The 15,267-nt window shown below is 58.6% G+C and overlaps 1 protein-coding gene across 2 annotated transcripts; it reads left to right on the forward strand.

Annotated features, from left to right (window-relative positions):
- The first annotated feature begins 8,575 nt into the window (after nucleotides 1-8,575).
- On the forward strand, nucleotides 8,576-14,366 carry THY1 (Thy-1 cell surface antigen). Of its 2 annotated transcripts, XR_014269908.1 has the most exons (5): nucleotides 8,576-8,644; nucleotides 11,004-11,085; nucleotides 11,222-11,557; nucleotides 12,217-12,737; nucleotides 13,150-14,366. XR_014269908.1 is itself a non-coding variant. In XM_082493748.1 (4 exons), the coding sequence occupies exons 2-4, from the start codon at nucleotides 11,049-11,051 to the stop codon at nucleotides 12,327-12,329; spliced, it is 486 nt and encodes a 161-aa protein (XP_082349874.1). In that variant the 5' UTR covers nucleotides 8,576-8,644; nucleotides 11,004-11,048; the 3' UTR covers nucleotides 12,330-14,366. The 2 variants fall into 2 exon arrangements, 1 of the variants encoding a protein (XP_082349874.1); XM_082493748.1 differs by having other exon boundaries at nucleotides 12,217-14,366.
- Nucleotides 14,367-15,267: the final 901 nt, after the last annotated feature.

Consider the following 15,267-nt stretch of genomic DNA (forward strand, 5'->3'; position numbering starts at 1 on the left):
GCTTCTGTCTTCACTGCTCGGGCCAGTCCTCGGGAGACCCAGAGTTTGCAGGTAACAGAGAAAGTCTGGAGGAAGTAAGACTTTCCCTTGGTTGATGAGGAACAAGTTAGAGATCAGTTAGATACACTGGATATCCTCAAGTCCATGGGGCCTAATAGGATGCACCCTTGAGTGCTGAGGGGAAGTCATTGCTGGGCCGCTCTCCATCATCTTTGAAAGGTCCTGGACAACAGGTGAGGTGCCTGAGGACTGGAGGAAAGCCATCACTCTAGTCTTCGAAAAGGGCAAGAAGGATGACCTGGGAAACTACAGGTTGGTCAGCCTCATCTCCATCCCTGGAAAGACGATGGAACAGCTTGTTCTGGGTGTCATCTCAAAGCATCTGGAAGAAAAGAAGGTTATCAGAAGTAGTCAACATGGATTCACCAAGGGGAAGTCATGTCTGACTAATCTGATAGCCTTCTATGATGTGGTGACTGGATGGGTGGGTGAAGGGAGGGCAGTGGATGTTGCCTACCTTGACTTCGGCAAGGCTTTTCACACTGTCTCCCACATCATCCTCACAGGCAAGCTTAGGAAGTGGGGGTTAGGTGAGTGGACAGTGGGGTGGATTGAGAACTGGCTGACAGATAGAGCTCAGAGTGTTGTGGTTAGTGGTGCAGAGTCTAGTTGGAGGTCAGTAACGAGTGGTGTCCCTCAGGGGTCAGTACTGGGTCCAGTCCTGTTCAATATATTCATCAATGACCTGGATGAAGGGACAGAGTGTACCATCAGCAAGTTTGTTGACACGAAACTGGGAGGAGTGACTGACACGCCAGAAGGCTGTGCCGCCTTACAGCATGACCTGGACAGGCTGGAGAGTTGGGCAGAGAGAAACCTCATGGAATTCAACAAGGGTAAGTGTAGGGTACTGCACCTGGGGAGGAATAACCCCGTGCATCAGTACAGGTTGGGGGCTGACCTCCTGGAGAGCAGCTCTGTGGAAAGGGACCTGGGAGTCCTGGTGGACAACAGGATGCCCATGAGCCAGCAATGTGCCCTGGTGGCCAAGAAGGCCAATGGCATCCTGGGATGCATCAAGAAGAGTGTGGCCAGCAGGTCGAGGGAGGTCATCCTCCCCCTCTGCTCTGCTCTGGTGAGGCCACATCTGGAACACTGTGTCCAGTTCTGGGCTCCCCAGTTCAAGAAAGACAGGGATCTGCTGGAGAGGGTCCAGCAAAGGGCTACAAAGATGATTAGGGGATTAGAACACTTCTCCTATGAGGAAAGGCTGAGGGACTTGGGGCTTTTTAGTCTAGAGAAAAGAAGACTGAGGCAGGATCTTATTAATGGTTATAAGTACTTAAAGGGAGAGTGCCAGGGGCATGGGAACAGTCTTTTTTCAGTGGTGCTCAGTGATAGGACAAGAGGTAATGGGCACAAACTTGAGCATAGGAAGTTCCATCTTAACATGAGGTGAAACTTCTTTACTGTGAGGGTGGCAGAGCACTGGCACAGGCTGCCCAGAGAGGTTGTGGAGTCTCTCTGGAGACATTCAAAACCCGCCTGCACACCGTCCTGTGCCACTGCTGTAGGTGACCCTGCTCTGGCAGGGGGGTTGGACTAGATGATCTCCAGAGGTCCCTTCCAACCCTGACCATTCTGTGTTGCTGTGATTCTGTATTTTGGAATAAATATGTTCACCTTGGAGTTAGTTTACCTTGGAGTTAGTTTTCTAAGTTTAAGATTACTAACAGCATTGTATGATTGAGGGTCATGCTAAATTTCCAACTAAACTTTCCCAAAAATTGCTTGCAGCAATAATGCAGCTCCAGAGGCATGAGTTCTTTTAGCACAGAAAATGTTCTTAAAAGCATGCTACTTGAGGACATCTAAGGCCCATTTAACACTGTTTATCCAACATGGGAGTTCCAGCCCTTGCCATACCATTGCTTCTCTGGTAAGAGATGGGTTCTTTAGACACAGCCTCATTTGTTCTGCTTTATCACCCCACAGGCAAAGCAAGCCTGTAGCTGGGCAAAATCCCATCATGTCTTGCACCTCTTTCCACTTCTCTCTCTTTGGTTAAGCGCTGAGTTATGAAGGCTGTGCTGCTACTGGCCCGCAGGGCCAGAGCCCAGGCTGAGTCTGCTCTTCCTTGGCAGGACCCCACTTGTCCACAAACTTTGGGTCCCTGGAAGCACCTGTCTTTGGTGCTCCAAAGGTGCAGAAACACCTGGGGCGGTCTGCACGAGAGCTGTTGTACTACAGGGCACGAGGGTCATGCTGGGCTAAGGCTGGGCCCTCTTGCCTGCCCCAAGACAACAGCATTTTCAGACACTTGATGGTGTACCACTGTTGGAAACAATCTGTGCTGTAGCTTACAGGAAGTGATGATGACTGTGTTTGCTGGAGGGCCTCCGCCTGCTGCCTTGGTGCTTGTAGTAACGAGTGTATGGAAGAGTGCTCATGCCAGCATAGTTCTTCAGTGGGTGCCTCGGTAACTCCTCCACCATTACAATCAATGCTTTTTACTTTCCCTTTTGTTTCTAACTGGTACCCATGGCTTTGGGTTTCTCTCTACAAAAGCTCAGTGATTCTTTTTGATTGTGCTATCTTTATTGGCAATCTGTCTCCTAGAGACTGATAACTCAAATCAGAGGGTTGGCCTGGACAAAAAAGGAAGGAAATTTCTTCAGGACATGTTTTTCTGTGGTAAAGCTGATGCACAGAGATATGAAGTGACCCAATTCCTGTCCCTAAAGGAGACTGTAGAAGAGATGGGGATGGGGGTCTCGGGCTCCATAGCTCTGCCACAAGAGCCCAGAAACACAAGGTTCTCCAGCCTCCTAAGCAAACAGCAGCAGACAACAGTGGGTAAAAAGCTGCCTGGGAAGTGCTTGAAAATCTCCCTCTGCTCCAAACAATGTGTCATTACGGACTGGGAGGAATCGCTGAGTGACTACAGACAGCGCAAGTCTGGTTGCACGGCCAGATGTGGCTGGAGGGATGCTGGTGTTTGTGGCTTGGCAGTGAGAAGAAGCGTAATGCAGAGAGCAGGACTTGCCAGGTGCCCCTGAGGAGAGCTGCCATCGGGCTCCGGGCAAGCGGTGCTCTCTCCTCCTCTGCCCAGGCCCTTGGGTGTCCTTGGGGCAGAAGGGCTGGGGAGGCACGCCGGCTGGTCCCTATAAGCTGCAGAGAAGGCAGGGCGCAGGGGGAAGCCCTTCCTCGCTCAGCCCGAGTACACGCTCCCATTGTCCCCGCTAACAATGGGGGAGATGAGTGGGCGCTGGAGCTGATGACACAAACCCAAGTGCGGGAAGCAGCTGGCTGGCTGCTCAAGGGAAGCACTGTGTGCGCCGCAGTGACAGCCCCTGTCCTTCCAGCACTGCCAGGGCGAAAGCCAGGCCTCCTGACAGCCTCCAGCCTCAACGTAGGGCTGAGCTCTGTTCTGTGCCTAAAAGAGGCAGTCCTGCCTGCCTTTATTTAACCTGTCTCTCTCCAGAGTGAGGAGCTTCCCGCCTGGCTTGGAGCACAGGGGGACCCTGCAGGCAGCTGCTTCTAGGGGCTCTTCTTCTCTGGAACAATCTGCAGAAACCTGCATGGCGAGAGTTAACCATCCTGGCCTGATGGTTTCTTCATAAAAAATGAACGCTAATAAACAGTTTCCATTCCTTAAGGACCAGCAGGTAGGAGGACAATATTCAGGGAAGCTATTTCCGTTTGCTTGGATTATTCATCTTTCCTGAGACAGAGAAGAGAAAGTTAGGCTGGGGATGGGGAGCAGAAGCAACGCTGTGCTCTACGCCCCTTTCTCTGTACAGCATCTTCCTAGGAGGCTCCTAGGCACTTTTCCTTTTCCACACAGGTAAATTTCCCCAAAACACCAAAACAAAAGGGTCTAAAGTTGCTCTGGGGATCAGCTGCCTGTCTGGGTCTGCACAACCTGGCAGCAGCCCCCATAGGTACTCCCCTCGATGACCATCCTGAGGCAAGGTGGAAGGTGGTGGATGATGTGTCACAGGGTAAGGTGTTTAGCTGGTGCAGGAGGGGAGTTTCACCATCTGAAGTAGCATCTTTTCCCAGTTCAAACTCTCTATCCATGTTAACTCTCATACGAAGAGCCCGTGGGTTGCGGCACCTTTGCAAAGAGGCTGCATACAGGTGGTCTGGCCACTCACCCTGCAGGTAAGAGTTGTGGGTCTGCAAGCTCTGAGCTAGGAGCTGAGTTATCTGCCAAGCCTGCCTGGTTCAGCCGGCAGAGATGCTTCTCCTTCCCCCAGGGACAAGTCTCCCTCTAAGCTCAGCAGAGGTCAGGTTTGCAGGACATGGTGCAGAAAGCAGCGCTCTTATCCCAGCAGCTGTGTGGGAAAAAAACTGGCCCCTGCCAAGCACCAGCAGGACGCATGGCTGGCTGCAATGGGAGGCAGTGGGGAGGAGGCTGGAGCAGGCAGCCAAGCACCGCTCCCACTCAGTCTGGGGAGCAGATGCAGCAAGCTGAGAGCTCCGTGCCTTAGTCAACCCCCTCTTCCAGGCTGAGTTGGCTCCTAGCATCCTGGCTGGCTCCCACAAAGATTTCCAAGTCTCTTGCAGGGAGATTTTAGCGGCCCTGGGCAGGAAGGGCTAGAGGCAGATGGACACAGTCAGCCACTCCTTCAGATGGACACCAGACCGCAAGGAGAATTGCTCTGCTGTGGTTGGGCAGGAGAGCTGCGCTGCTGGGAACTTGCCTAATAGCTCCCAGATGCCAGTAGGGTGGAAAGGTGGCAAGGTGGCAGTGCCAGATGAAGAAGGCATTTACTACGGGTGATCCTGCACTGTAGTGAATACTCACTGCTGGCAGCCTCCCAGAGAAGCCTCCCTTCAAGGCAAGTCACTACAACAATCAGGAGGGCACATCTCCAGTCTGCGGCACTCTTGCATGGCTGGCTGTGAGCACAGAGGGAGGAGTTCCTGCTAGCCACAGCGTGCAAGCAAACAGGGAGGAAGGGAGAGAAGGGAGGGATGTTCCTGCTGGCAGGTGTCTAAGTCCAGGGATGGGAGCTGATTCCTCACAGGCACTTCTGAGCCCTGGATAACTCTTTGTTGGACTGAGGTCTTCAGTCTCTGGGGCTTCTCTGTACCCACCACACAGCCATAAAACAGGTACAGGCTACCAAGCAGGAGCCCTGCACGCTGCAGGCAAACCACCATCGCAGAGCTGGGGCTTTGTGCCAGCCAGCTACCTCCTTTGCTAGGCCAACATGGCTGCTCAAAGCACAGCAGACCCCAGGCCAGTGCTGCAGCAGGAGCCCTGTCTGTCCCTGTTTTCCGAGGCTGTGTGCTGTGTGCAGGAAGGAGGGGAGCACAGTCTCCTCCACCCCTGCTCTGTACAGCAGTGCCACAAAGCCCAGGGGCTTCATATCTGGGCCATGCTACATATAGCATCTGTGGGGCCTCGCTGGGCTCCCGGGGGCCATTCTGTCTCTCCAATCAAGGGCAAAGCTTTTCTGCAGCCTCCCTTTCTTGTTCCTCGAAGATGGGGTGGGAAGGGCCTGGGTTTGGCTTAGCACACTGAGAAGCGAGTCCCTCACAGGGGGGTCCTGCCAGCTGGAGCTCTGGGGCCTGGCTAGCCTGCCAGGCAGAGTGGGGACATGCTGCGCTGTGAGGCAGGTGAGCGTTTCCATCAGTCAAGCTCAGAGCTACGATCTCTGCCGGATCAATAGCACTGATTCTCGGACGTCCTCCCTCCCTCACCCTATTCCATAACTCCCTAGCTCTGACGGCCTTGGAGAGGATACCGCGGGCCTCTCCCCAGGAGCACTGCCCTCAGGTCCTGCCGGCTGGGACCTCATGTACCCCCTTCCCAGTAATTAGCAGTGGGGGAGCAAATGGTTGCTGGTAGGGACCCGCTGCTGTGTGGGCATCCTGCTGTCACGTTGTGAGCCGGGCCCAGAGTGTACTGCTGTGCAGTGATTCATGAGCAGGAGGGAGAGGCAGAGACTCTCTCTTCTTCCCGTGTTTGGGGGTAGGCTGAGGGCAGGGGAGAGACGTTCCTCTTGGGAAGGATGTGCACCCACCTTTCTCCTAGAAGAAGGGCATCCCCTGCAGCAGGATGTCCTTGGGCAAGGCCGGGTTTTAATTGCTGCAGCAGCACCAAACACCCGAGTCATGGTCCCCCCTCAGTGCCTCTGCTCCCAGCCTGCCTCCTGCAGCTACTGGGGACGGTCCTTGAGCAGCAGTGCCGCTGACGCGCTCCAGCGGAGCAGAAGGACTCCCTGCATGTCCTGGCTTTCTCTCCAGACAGGAGCTAGGGGCAGTTTGGCTGATCTGAGCTCCTAGCAGTGCTGTCTGTGCCCTGCCTCTGCCTGCTTGTCCCACTGTCCTGCTGCATCGAACCACACCTGCTGGTATCTGCACTGCTGTGCTGCACTGTGTCTGTTTGGCTGCCGCCTCGGCCCTGTTTGTGCTCGTCTGCCTGTGTCTCTGCCTGACACCTGCCACTGCAAATGCTGCCTGCCTCCCTCTCCATTTGCCTGCTTGTCATTAGATTTTCTTCTCCCCACCCTTTTCTTTTCCTTTGGCCGCTATCTGGAGGCCTCTGCATTACGTATGACTTGGGGACTGATTTTCTTTGGTTTATGGATGGCAGCCAGACTGCAATCTGCAGTGAAGGGACTATCCAGCTGGAGAACCTCTGCAAGGAGCCTCCTGCAAATAGCTAGGCAGGGTACTTGCTGCCAGCGCTGCCTAGAAACTGCACGATCACACCTGCCTCCGCAGCGCCACCAGCCACAGATTTAAAGGGAGCTGAAATCTCCTGCAATGGTACTCGGGCAACTGCATGCCTCCAAAAACCCATCCTTCGAGCTTGGATTCCCTAGTTGCCTATGATTACATAGCTGGGGTGAGGGTGGGGCTGTGGAGGAGACACAGCTTGTGGGGATGTGGGGCTAGATGCGAAAGGCACCCGTGTGCGTGTGTGCGCAACAGTGCACACATGGTTACATGCGCTGCCCCACATCACAGCTGTGTTTGGATGCAGACCTCCTGCTTGCATTATTTGCACCCTGACGTGGCAACACGTGTCTGGCATTTGTATGTTTGTGTTGCATCGATCTGCTTCCAGTCATGGTAGCAGTGGCTTTCTGTGCCAGTTTGCCATGTCTTTAATCCCGTCCTTAGCCAGCACCGTCGGTCCGTACCATCCTCAGCCACCAGAGTAGTTGTGCTGCTGTGCACATGCAGCTGTGTGCGATCCCGCAGCTTGGGTCCATTCAATACCCAGGCGCCACAACAGATGGGGTCAGGCCTTTTCCCTTCTCATGGCAGCACACTGGTAACTCTGCCACACACTCCCTGGGCATCACAGGCCCCCCGGCCAGCCTGGGTGTCCGGCCCTGTTTGGGGCAGCATGCCCACAGCCCACGTAGTCAGCAAGCAGCCGGCGCCAAGATTTTGTAGAATTAGCAAAACCCTGCTGCACAGCCAGCTTGCAAAACTTCAGCACTCGAACGTCACCTGGGATCAGGTTCTGCTGGAGCAGAATATGACTTTTCATATCAACTTTCACAGCGCCAGCCCTTTTTGCAGAGCCCAGCCAGGGGGTGTGGGAGGAGGTGAGGACGGGGCATGCCATCCTGCATGCCTCTGCTCCTTCCTGGGGTGCCGTGGCACCCAAACCCGCCGGGAGAGCAACTCCCTGGTGCTGCCCTCCTCGCCTGTCATCTCCACCTTGCCTCAAGAGCAGGGAAGAGGCCTTTTGCCAGCCTGCTTTCTGCATCCAAAGCCATTTTCCCTGTGCAGAAGCAGCTCTGTTTAGCCCCTTCCTAACCATGTGGTGGTGGGAGTTTGTGAGCAGCAAGCCCTTGTTTGTGTCCTCACTGCCACCAGCCCTGGGCTTAACACTTAAGGCTTGTGGCCAGTGGCATGACCGACAGAGCTTCAGCTGTGTCCCACACCATTCCTGCCACCATTTCCTGCCTGGGGACCTGCATTGCACGGGTCTTTGGTGACTTGTGCGGGCCGGCCTTGCTGGGCAGCCGAGCATTATGCATTTGGGGACGGGGAATGCTTCCCCCCTCCTCGGCAAAGCCCGAGCCAAGCTCTCCACTCCGCTCCCGAGGCACCCTCCTTTCCCAGAAAAACAACTCCCACGTTGCCGGGGTGGGGGGAGAGGATGGGGGTTGGCAGCTCTTCTGCACCATGTCATGTTCCCATGGCAATGGGGACCTGTCGCCCCTTCCAGAAAGAGGGGAAAGGGCGGGGGGGAGGACACGACACGAACGGGACCCCCGCCCCGATGCCTGCCCCGGCCGGGCCAGGTTGAGGACACCCCCCCCACCCACCCCGGTGCTACCCCCCTTTGGCCGAGGGTCTCCCTTCCTCCCCGGCGCCCCGCACCCTCCCGGGGCTTTGGCCCGAGCCCACCGGGTGCGGGGGCGGCCGCCGCCCGCTGCGGGGGCGGCCCGCAGAGGCAGCCCCCCCCCCCCCCGCGTCTCCCCCCCCGCGCCGCAGGGCCGGGGGCCGAGCCTGCGTGACGCCGCCCGGCACTTGATTCGCTGGGTCCGCCCGCCCGGCCCTTCCCAAACTGCGGGAGCGCCGCGCCGCCCACAGCCCCGCCGGGCGGCAGCAGCACCGGACAGCGCCGGCGGCCCCGCGGGCAGCACCGGACAGCGGCGGGCAGGTACGCGCGGCCCCGGGCAGACCCCCCCCCAGTCCAAGGCGGGGGGATGTGGGCGGCCGAGGCGGGGGGGGTGCCCCGCGGGGAGGGTGGGCAGCCGCCCGGCGGGGCGGCGGGGCCGGGGGAGCCTTTGCCCCTGCCCGGGTGGAGGGGTGCTCTGCCGCCCGGGGAGGGGCCGGGTCTGGAGAGCGGCGGTCAGCGAGGGAGACGCGCTGGGGTTTTTCGCACTGGTGCTGGTCCCCCCCGTCCTGACATCCCCCCCCCCTCCGCCCTCCTCCGCCTCCTCCCGAGGATCGGGACTGCGGCATTCCTCCGTGGGCACGCCTGTGCGCACACGCACCCGCCGCCACACGCGCGCCCGCTCCCTGCAGCGGGGCGGCTCGCACCCCGACCCCCCTGCCCCGCGCACACACGCACTGCGCGCTCGGGAGCCCCCCGTGCACCCCCCCTGAGCACAGCCAGGTTCCTGGGGCGCTTGGTTTCTCCCAGCCCTTAGTCTGGCTCTCTTCTTCCCCTCCACCCGTCCCCACAGCCCGTTTGTCACCCTTAGCTTGCCACGGTGGCGGTGGCACAGAGGTACTGCCGTGGTGGGGCCCCAAGCAGGTGGTGTAGACTGCGCCAGAGAGCTTTGCTCTGCAAGGGCTGGACTCGCTCTAATGATACTGTCCTCGTGAGTCCTGTCCCTGCGCGAAGCCCCTGGGATCATGCAGGAGCAGGAGTCACCTGGCTAGCTCTGCTCCTGGCACTGCCGTCAGGAGGAGAGGAGGGGTACAAGGCATCCAAGGGCTCGCGAACCCAGAGGCTAGACGATCTGAGCACTTTTGCACCTAGGTGGGAGGACGCCCCTCTCTCTGGGAGCTTATGGGCACTGATCTTTTGGAGGAAAGCCTGGCTGTGACCTAGATAGTGTCCCAGGACATTCCAAGAGGAGTGGGTCAGAGCTGCAAAATGACAAAGTGAGCACCAGGGAACAGTTTCTAGGAACCCAGAGGAGACTCAGTCTCCTCCATCATGGCTTTGCCCCCATTTGCAACCTCTTGGTTGTCAAGACCAAACAGAAAGGAATTTTCCTTCCTGGCCAGGGTTCAGGGTTGCGGATATAGAGATCTTTCACAACTTCAGAGTGAGCAAATGGTTTTGGTATTTCCTCCTAAAAACGTTAGATGAAAGACCCAAAAAATGCTAAAAAGAAAAATCCTGCTGGCTGCAGTACAGGCAGTTCCTAGCTCTTCCCTGGATGTTTAGCCAGGCTCAGAGGGAGCAAACTGGGCGTCTGCTCCCCCCTCTGCCAGCCTGGAATCCCAAAGGGGCAGTAGTTCACCTCCCCTTCTTGGACCTGGCCCCACATCCCCGCCCTAGAGGACCTGGAGGAGCAGGGTGCTCCGCGTGTCCTTCAGCCCCGGCATCTGCTTTGCTGCTCCCCCACCCTCTCCCTCCATTCCGCATGTCTGCGGCTGAATTCCCCATGCGGCTGCTTGGCTGGGCTGCAAACCTTTAACTGATTCCTCTCAGCTGGATTGGACTGTCAGCAGCCCTGGGGTTTTGAAGGCACATCCTGGGCCCCTTACCCACACAGACCAGGAAGCAGACTGAAGAGAGGTGGGCACCGGGCCAGGGCCCCAGAGGGTGGACTCTGCCACCCCAAAACCCTTCCGCCCTGTGGCCAGGCAGGTTGAGGTCAGCCCCTGGAGTCTTGGAGCCATCCTTCGGCGGTCTTGGCTCCCTGTCCAGCTGCTGCGTCCCTCCTTCTCGCTGCTCTTGGCCCCTTTCCCTCACTGCATTGCAATGAGTCATCTTTGCTGAGCTCACCCGCTGGAGCTGCAGGGGGGCTGGCAGGCCTGGTGCCCGCCGGCACCAAGGAGGGTTCCTCACCTGGCACCACGCTCCCCCAGAGCCGCAACCCCCTGGCCATGATGTGCAGGCACCTGGGCGCATCCTCGTTTCTCCCGCCTGTCCCTTGACCGGGCACCCAGCCTGGGCAGGAGGCAGAAGGAGAGGAGTGCAGTGCATGCGGGCCTCGCTGCAGGCAGCTGCAGGTCTGTGCCACTCTCACTCAATGTCTGGCGTAGAGGATGCAGACAGAGAAAAGAGAGCGCGGCTGGTATTGCCTGGGGATAGGGGAAGGTGATGCTGGCCAGACACACAGTGACTGACTCCCTAGCGCGTTGTGGGGCCAGCTGGTCCCTGTGCAGTGCATCAGACATCATGAAGAGGAGCACGCTATAGAGCGTTATTTGCGTGAGAAGAGGCAGCCTGCCTGCCTGTGCCATGTGTGCCCACGCCCGCCCCACCAAGCACCCACGTCTGTGTGCTGGGGCAATAGCCTGCCTGGCTAACTGCCTCTCTCTCTCCGCCTGCCCAGGTTCCCCTCTCGGTGGCAGCCACCGCCGGCCACCTCAGCGGAGAGATGAACCCCACCGTTGGCATCGCTGTCATCCTGACAGGTACAGCCTGCAGATGCACATCCCCTCCCTGCTCACTAGCAAGCTTGGCCCAGAGCAGCCAGGCAAGGGCCAGGAGGCTGCATGGGCATCCCTAGGGCTCGGTGTTCCTTGTCCAACCCCTGCTTGCCTCTCCCAGTCCTCCAGGCCGCCCACTGCCAGATGATCAAGGACCTGAGTGCCTGCCTGCTGGGCCAGAGCCTCCGGGTGGACTGCCGTTATGAGAACAAAACCAGCAACCCCCTGACCTACGAGTTCAGCATCACCAAGGACAACAGGAAGCACGTCATCCACAGCACCATCGGCGTCTCTGAGAACATCTACCGGAGCCGAACCAATGTCACCATGCACAAGAACCTGGTGTGCCTCTACCTGCAGAGCTTCACCACCAGTGATGAGGGTGTCTACATGTGCGAGCTGAAGGCCACCAACGACTACACTGGCAACCAGATAAAGAACATCACTGTCATCAAAGGTGAGACAGGCAGCGATGCCTGGCCTCAGCCCCTCCTTCCCACCTGCTCCTTGGCTTGGCAGGGCCAGCAGAGAAAACCACCACCCGCTATGGCATCCCTAAACCCTTCCTGAGCCCCATAAATGTTTACATGCCCTTCCTACTGCAAGCAGAGCAGTCAGCCCCACAGCTGGCCTGACTCTGCCCCATCTCAGACTGCCGATCCCTGCCTCTCGTGGGCCCAACCTCGAGTGCGTTGCCCGGGTGTCCTCCCGTAGATTATGCTTCATAGTCAGTCCCAGCAGAGGGCACAAGTCTACTGGTGAAGGACTGAAGAGGTATGTGGTCCGGGAGCGCAGTGGCGATTTTCCACACTTAATGCCCCACAGGAGCACTCCTCCAGTTGCAGAGCCCTTCGTCTTACCTGGTGCCCATCCCCTTGTCAGCTCAGTCAGGCACAGGCAGGATGATGCTTCCCAGAGTCTCTGTGCCCCCAAAAGCTACACGGGCACAAGGTGGGAGGGGAAAAAGGCAAGGGGCCAGAATGGGACTTGCTGCATTTCTGGGCAGAGAAAAGGCAAGAAGCTGAGTCCTAGTACCCCTTATAACCCAGTCTGGTCCCTGCTCCTAAGGCATTTCATTGTGGCTCTTCTCTCCCTCCCTGTTCTCTGTCCTCACAGACAAACTGGAGAAATGCGCCGGCTTCAGCCTCTTGATCCAGAACACTTCATGGCTCCTGCTGCTTCTCCTTTCCCTGCCTCTCCTGCAAGCAGTGGACTTCGTGTCCCTGTGAAAGGAAAAGCGCACGCACGCACACAGACACGCATACATGTGCACACACACACCGAGTACCCCAGCAAACCCTCCTCCCCCGCCAGAACGCAGCCCTTGGAAAGAGAAGCTGAACCATTTGGAACAAGTGAAACCCCTCTCTGTGTTATCTCTATATAGCCGTATATCTAATGCTAACCACCGTCCTGTGCCGAGACTCACCATCACATGCACACATGCCCTGCTCCGAAGCATGGTGGCTCTGCTAGGCAGCGTTGCTTCTCCCATCGCACCTCCCTGCTCGGCAGGCTGGCTGGTTTGCTCATGCTGGAAGCACTGGAGCCTCAGCCCCGCACAGCCCGCTTCTCCTGTCCCTTTAACTTTTGGGGTTTGCCTGTTCTCAACTGGGGAAAGACAGCTGGACTGGCAGGTAAGAGAGAGAGATGATGTGAGAGCATGCAGAGGGGTCCCCAATGCTGGGTGCTGTGCCCACGGCCCCTGGAGGAGATGGGGCTGCCGGTGTCCCCGACTCGCCCTGCCCGCTAGCCAGGTGACTTACTGATTTCTCAGCCTGCTCCTCTCACCCTGAGTCACCCTGAGCTGCCGCGACTGGGAGGGGGCATGAGGCGAGTCCTGTCTCAGAGCAAGCAGGGAAGAGGCAGAGGGAACAGGGGGAGCATGGGATGATGCTGGGCCTGGACAGGCTGGGAAGAGAGAGGGGAGCAGGTCTAGGAGATGTCCATCAAATGCCCCTGCCTCCTTAGGGCTCTTCTGGGGCCCTGGGAGGGGGCTCACTGGAAACGTGCTTTGGCAATGAGTTTTTCCTAATCTGCTTTTTACAGCTGAGCTGGAAGTGAGGCCTCCTCCAGACATCATCTGGTACCTTTGGGCTGCCCAAGCCCGAGACACCACTTGCTCTCCTCGGGGACCAGCCCTTAGCTGTGACGAGAGAATTGCTGCCAGCACCCGCTCGCAGTGGAGGCAAGCAGAGCCTCTCTGAGCTAGCCACAGCCCTGCCTTCACCCCTGCCCCCCTCCCCGAGGCTCCCAGAGCTGGATCCAAGCAGGCTGGTGTGGAGGGGGCTCCCCTGTGGGAGCATGACCCCTGCACCATCACCCTGTCTTCTCTGAAGGAACATCTGGGGGGCCCATTCCTTCCTCATGGTACATGTCCAGGTGCCTGGCTCTGGGTAGGCTCAGCAGCCTTTCTCCACCACAGTCTTCCTCCAGTCCTACCATACCGCTAGGAGAAGCCCATGTGCCCTCTCCCTTTCAGCATTTCTCTGTCTCCATTTAAGAGCAGAAAAGGCCCTAAGGGTAGCCCAGCTCTTGGCCACCACCTCTATAAGGCCCGGAACTTCCTAGGGGTCGGCGAGAGTGAGAAGAGGGACGCTGAGCACAGCCCACCTCTGCCAGCCCAGGCCTGCCCCAGTGCCCCTCGAGGACCCCGCGGAGCCAGTGGGCTGGTGCCCCAACTTCCCAACCCTGGCAGCTCCCAGGCGAGGAGCAGCCCACCCAGCCACAGGGAGAGAGGCCGGAGGGCCGGCATTGCTGCACACTCGCCCAGGGGAGGGCACGGGGCAGGGGAAGACACAGGCAGGAGCATCCGGTGAACCACAGTGCCGCTGAGCTACCCGAGCAGCCTGGGCTGTGCCACCACGGCTGAGAGCAATTCACAGCAGCTGCTCCCCACTCCTTCCTCTTCTCCAGACACCGCGAGCTGCCTCCTACCCCCATGCCCGTTCCCTGCCCATCCCTGCCTGCTTGCTTGCTGTCTAGTGCTGCTGAGGCCGTGTATAGCTGAGGTCTGGCTGTGCCCAGGCCCCTGGGCTTGCTGGTGAGCGCCGGGGCAGGCGCAGAGAGCCCAGCCGGCAGAGCGCGGATGCGTCTCGAGTCTCATTTTTTTGTGAACATTTGTAGTTGTTTCCACAGCTTGTTGTGAAAGAAATTCTGTTAAGGGGGGGAAAAAAAGAACCCTACGAAAAGCAACAACAAAAAGCAACCTATCCTCCAGGAGTGTTCCTCTGTCTGCACAATAAAACCCGAGGTTGTGTGTTGGAGCCACGGCCACCCGTGTGTGCGGCGACAGGGCGAGGGGCTGTGGCAGGGCTGAGCTCCAGCCTGTGCCCTCAGCCTCCCTGCTGGGGGGGGCCACCCTTCCCAGGCAGCCCCCACCGTGCCTCTCCCCAGGCCTCCTGCAGCCCGAGCCCCGTGGGAGGGAAGCAGACAGGGACAAGACTCGCCTTCTCCAGGGAGGGTGACCCCCTCCTGCCCTTCTGGAGCACAGATCCCTGTGCCCCCATCGCATCCCTGTCCCTATCCACCCCTGCTCCATCCTGGGGGCCCTCCCTTGGCCCCATTGTGAGCTCATGGCCGGGGCTGTGCACTGTGTCAGCAAGGGGGCAAAGCGGGGTACGTATGAGCGGGTACCCCTGGCCCAGCCACCCTCTGGGGAGGGAATTGCTGGGCTGGGAGCGCTTGTAGGAGTAGGGCTGGGTGTGCCCACGCGTCCTGAAGCTCCCCGCCCTGGGGCAGTGTCCCTGTCACGCCATGGTCCTTCCTGCGCCCCTGTGCCTGCTCGCTGCCCCGTAGGACTGCCAAGGGCCCCCACATCCTCTAGAGCAGCTGGAGCAGCCGCACACTGCTCCCTGCCTGGGGTCAAGATGCCTCCCTGGGACCTGGGGACTGCAGGGCACGCTCACCCTCGGGTTTGGGAGCAGGGCCCTGCCGCCACCCCCTAACACCTCTGGTGACCCCGTGGCAGCCTCCCAGAGTCACACCCAGACGCATCCCTCCTGTAGCCCTCCCTGTTTCAGGGCTGGAGCCGGGCAGGAGGGAGGAAAATGCCACTATAATTGCATCCCTCCTAATTATCCTCGGCAGGTGCTCACTGAGTCACGGCCACCTGAGTGCCAGCGTAACGCGAGGCCGTGCCGCCCTGGGTGGGTCAGGCGTCGGGGA

This window comes from Vanellus vanellus (genome assembly GCF_965231255.1).
Source record: "Vanellus vanellus genome assembly, chromosome: 21".
NCBI classification, from domain to species: domain Eukaryota; kingdom Metazoa; phylum Chordata; class Aves; order Charadriiformes; family Charadriidae; genus Vanellus; species Vanellus vanellus.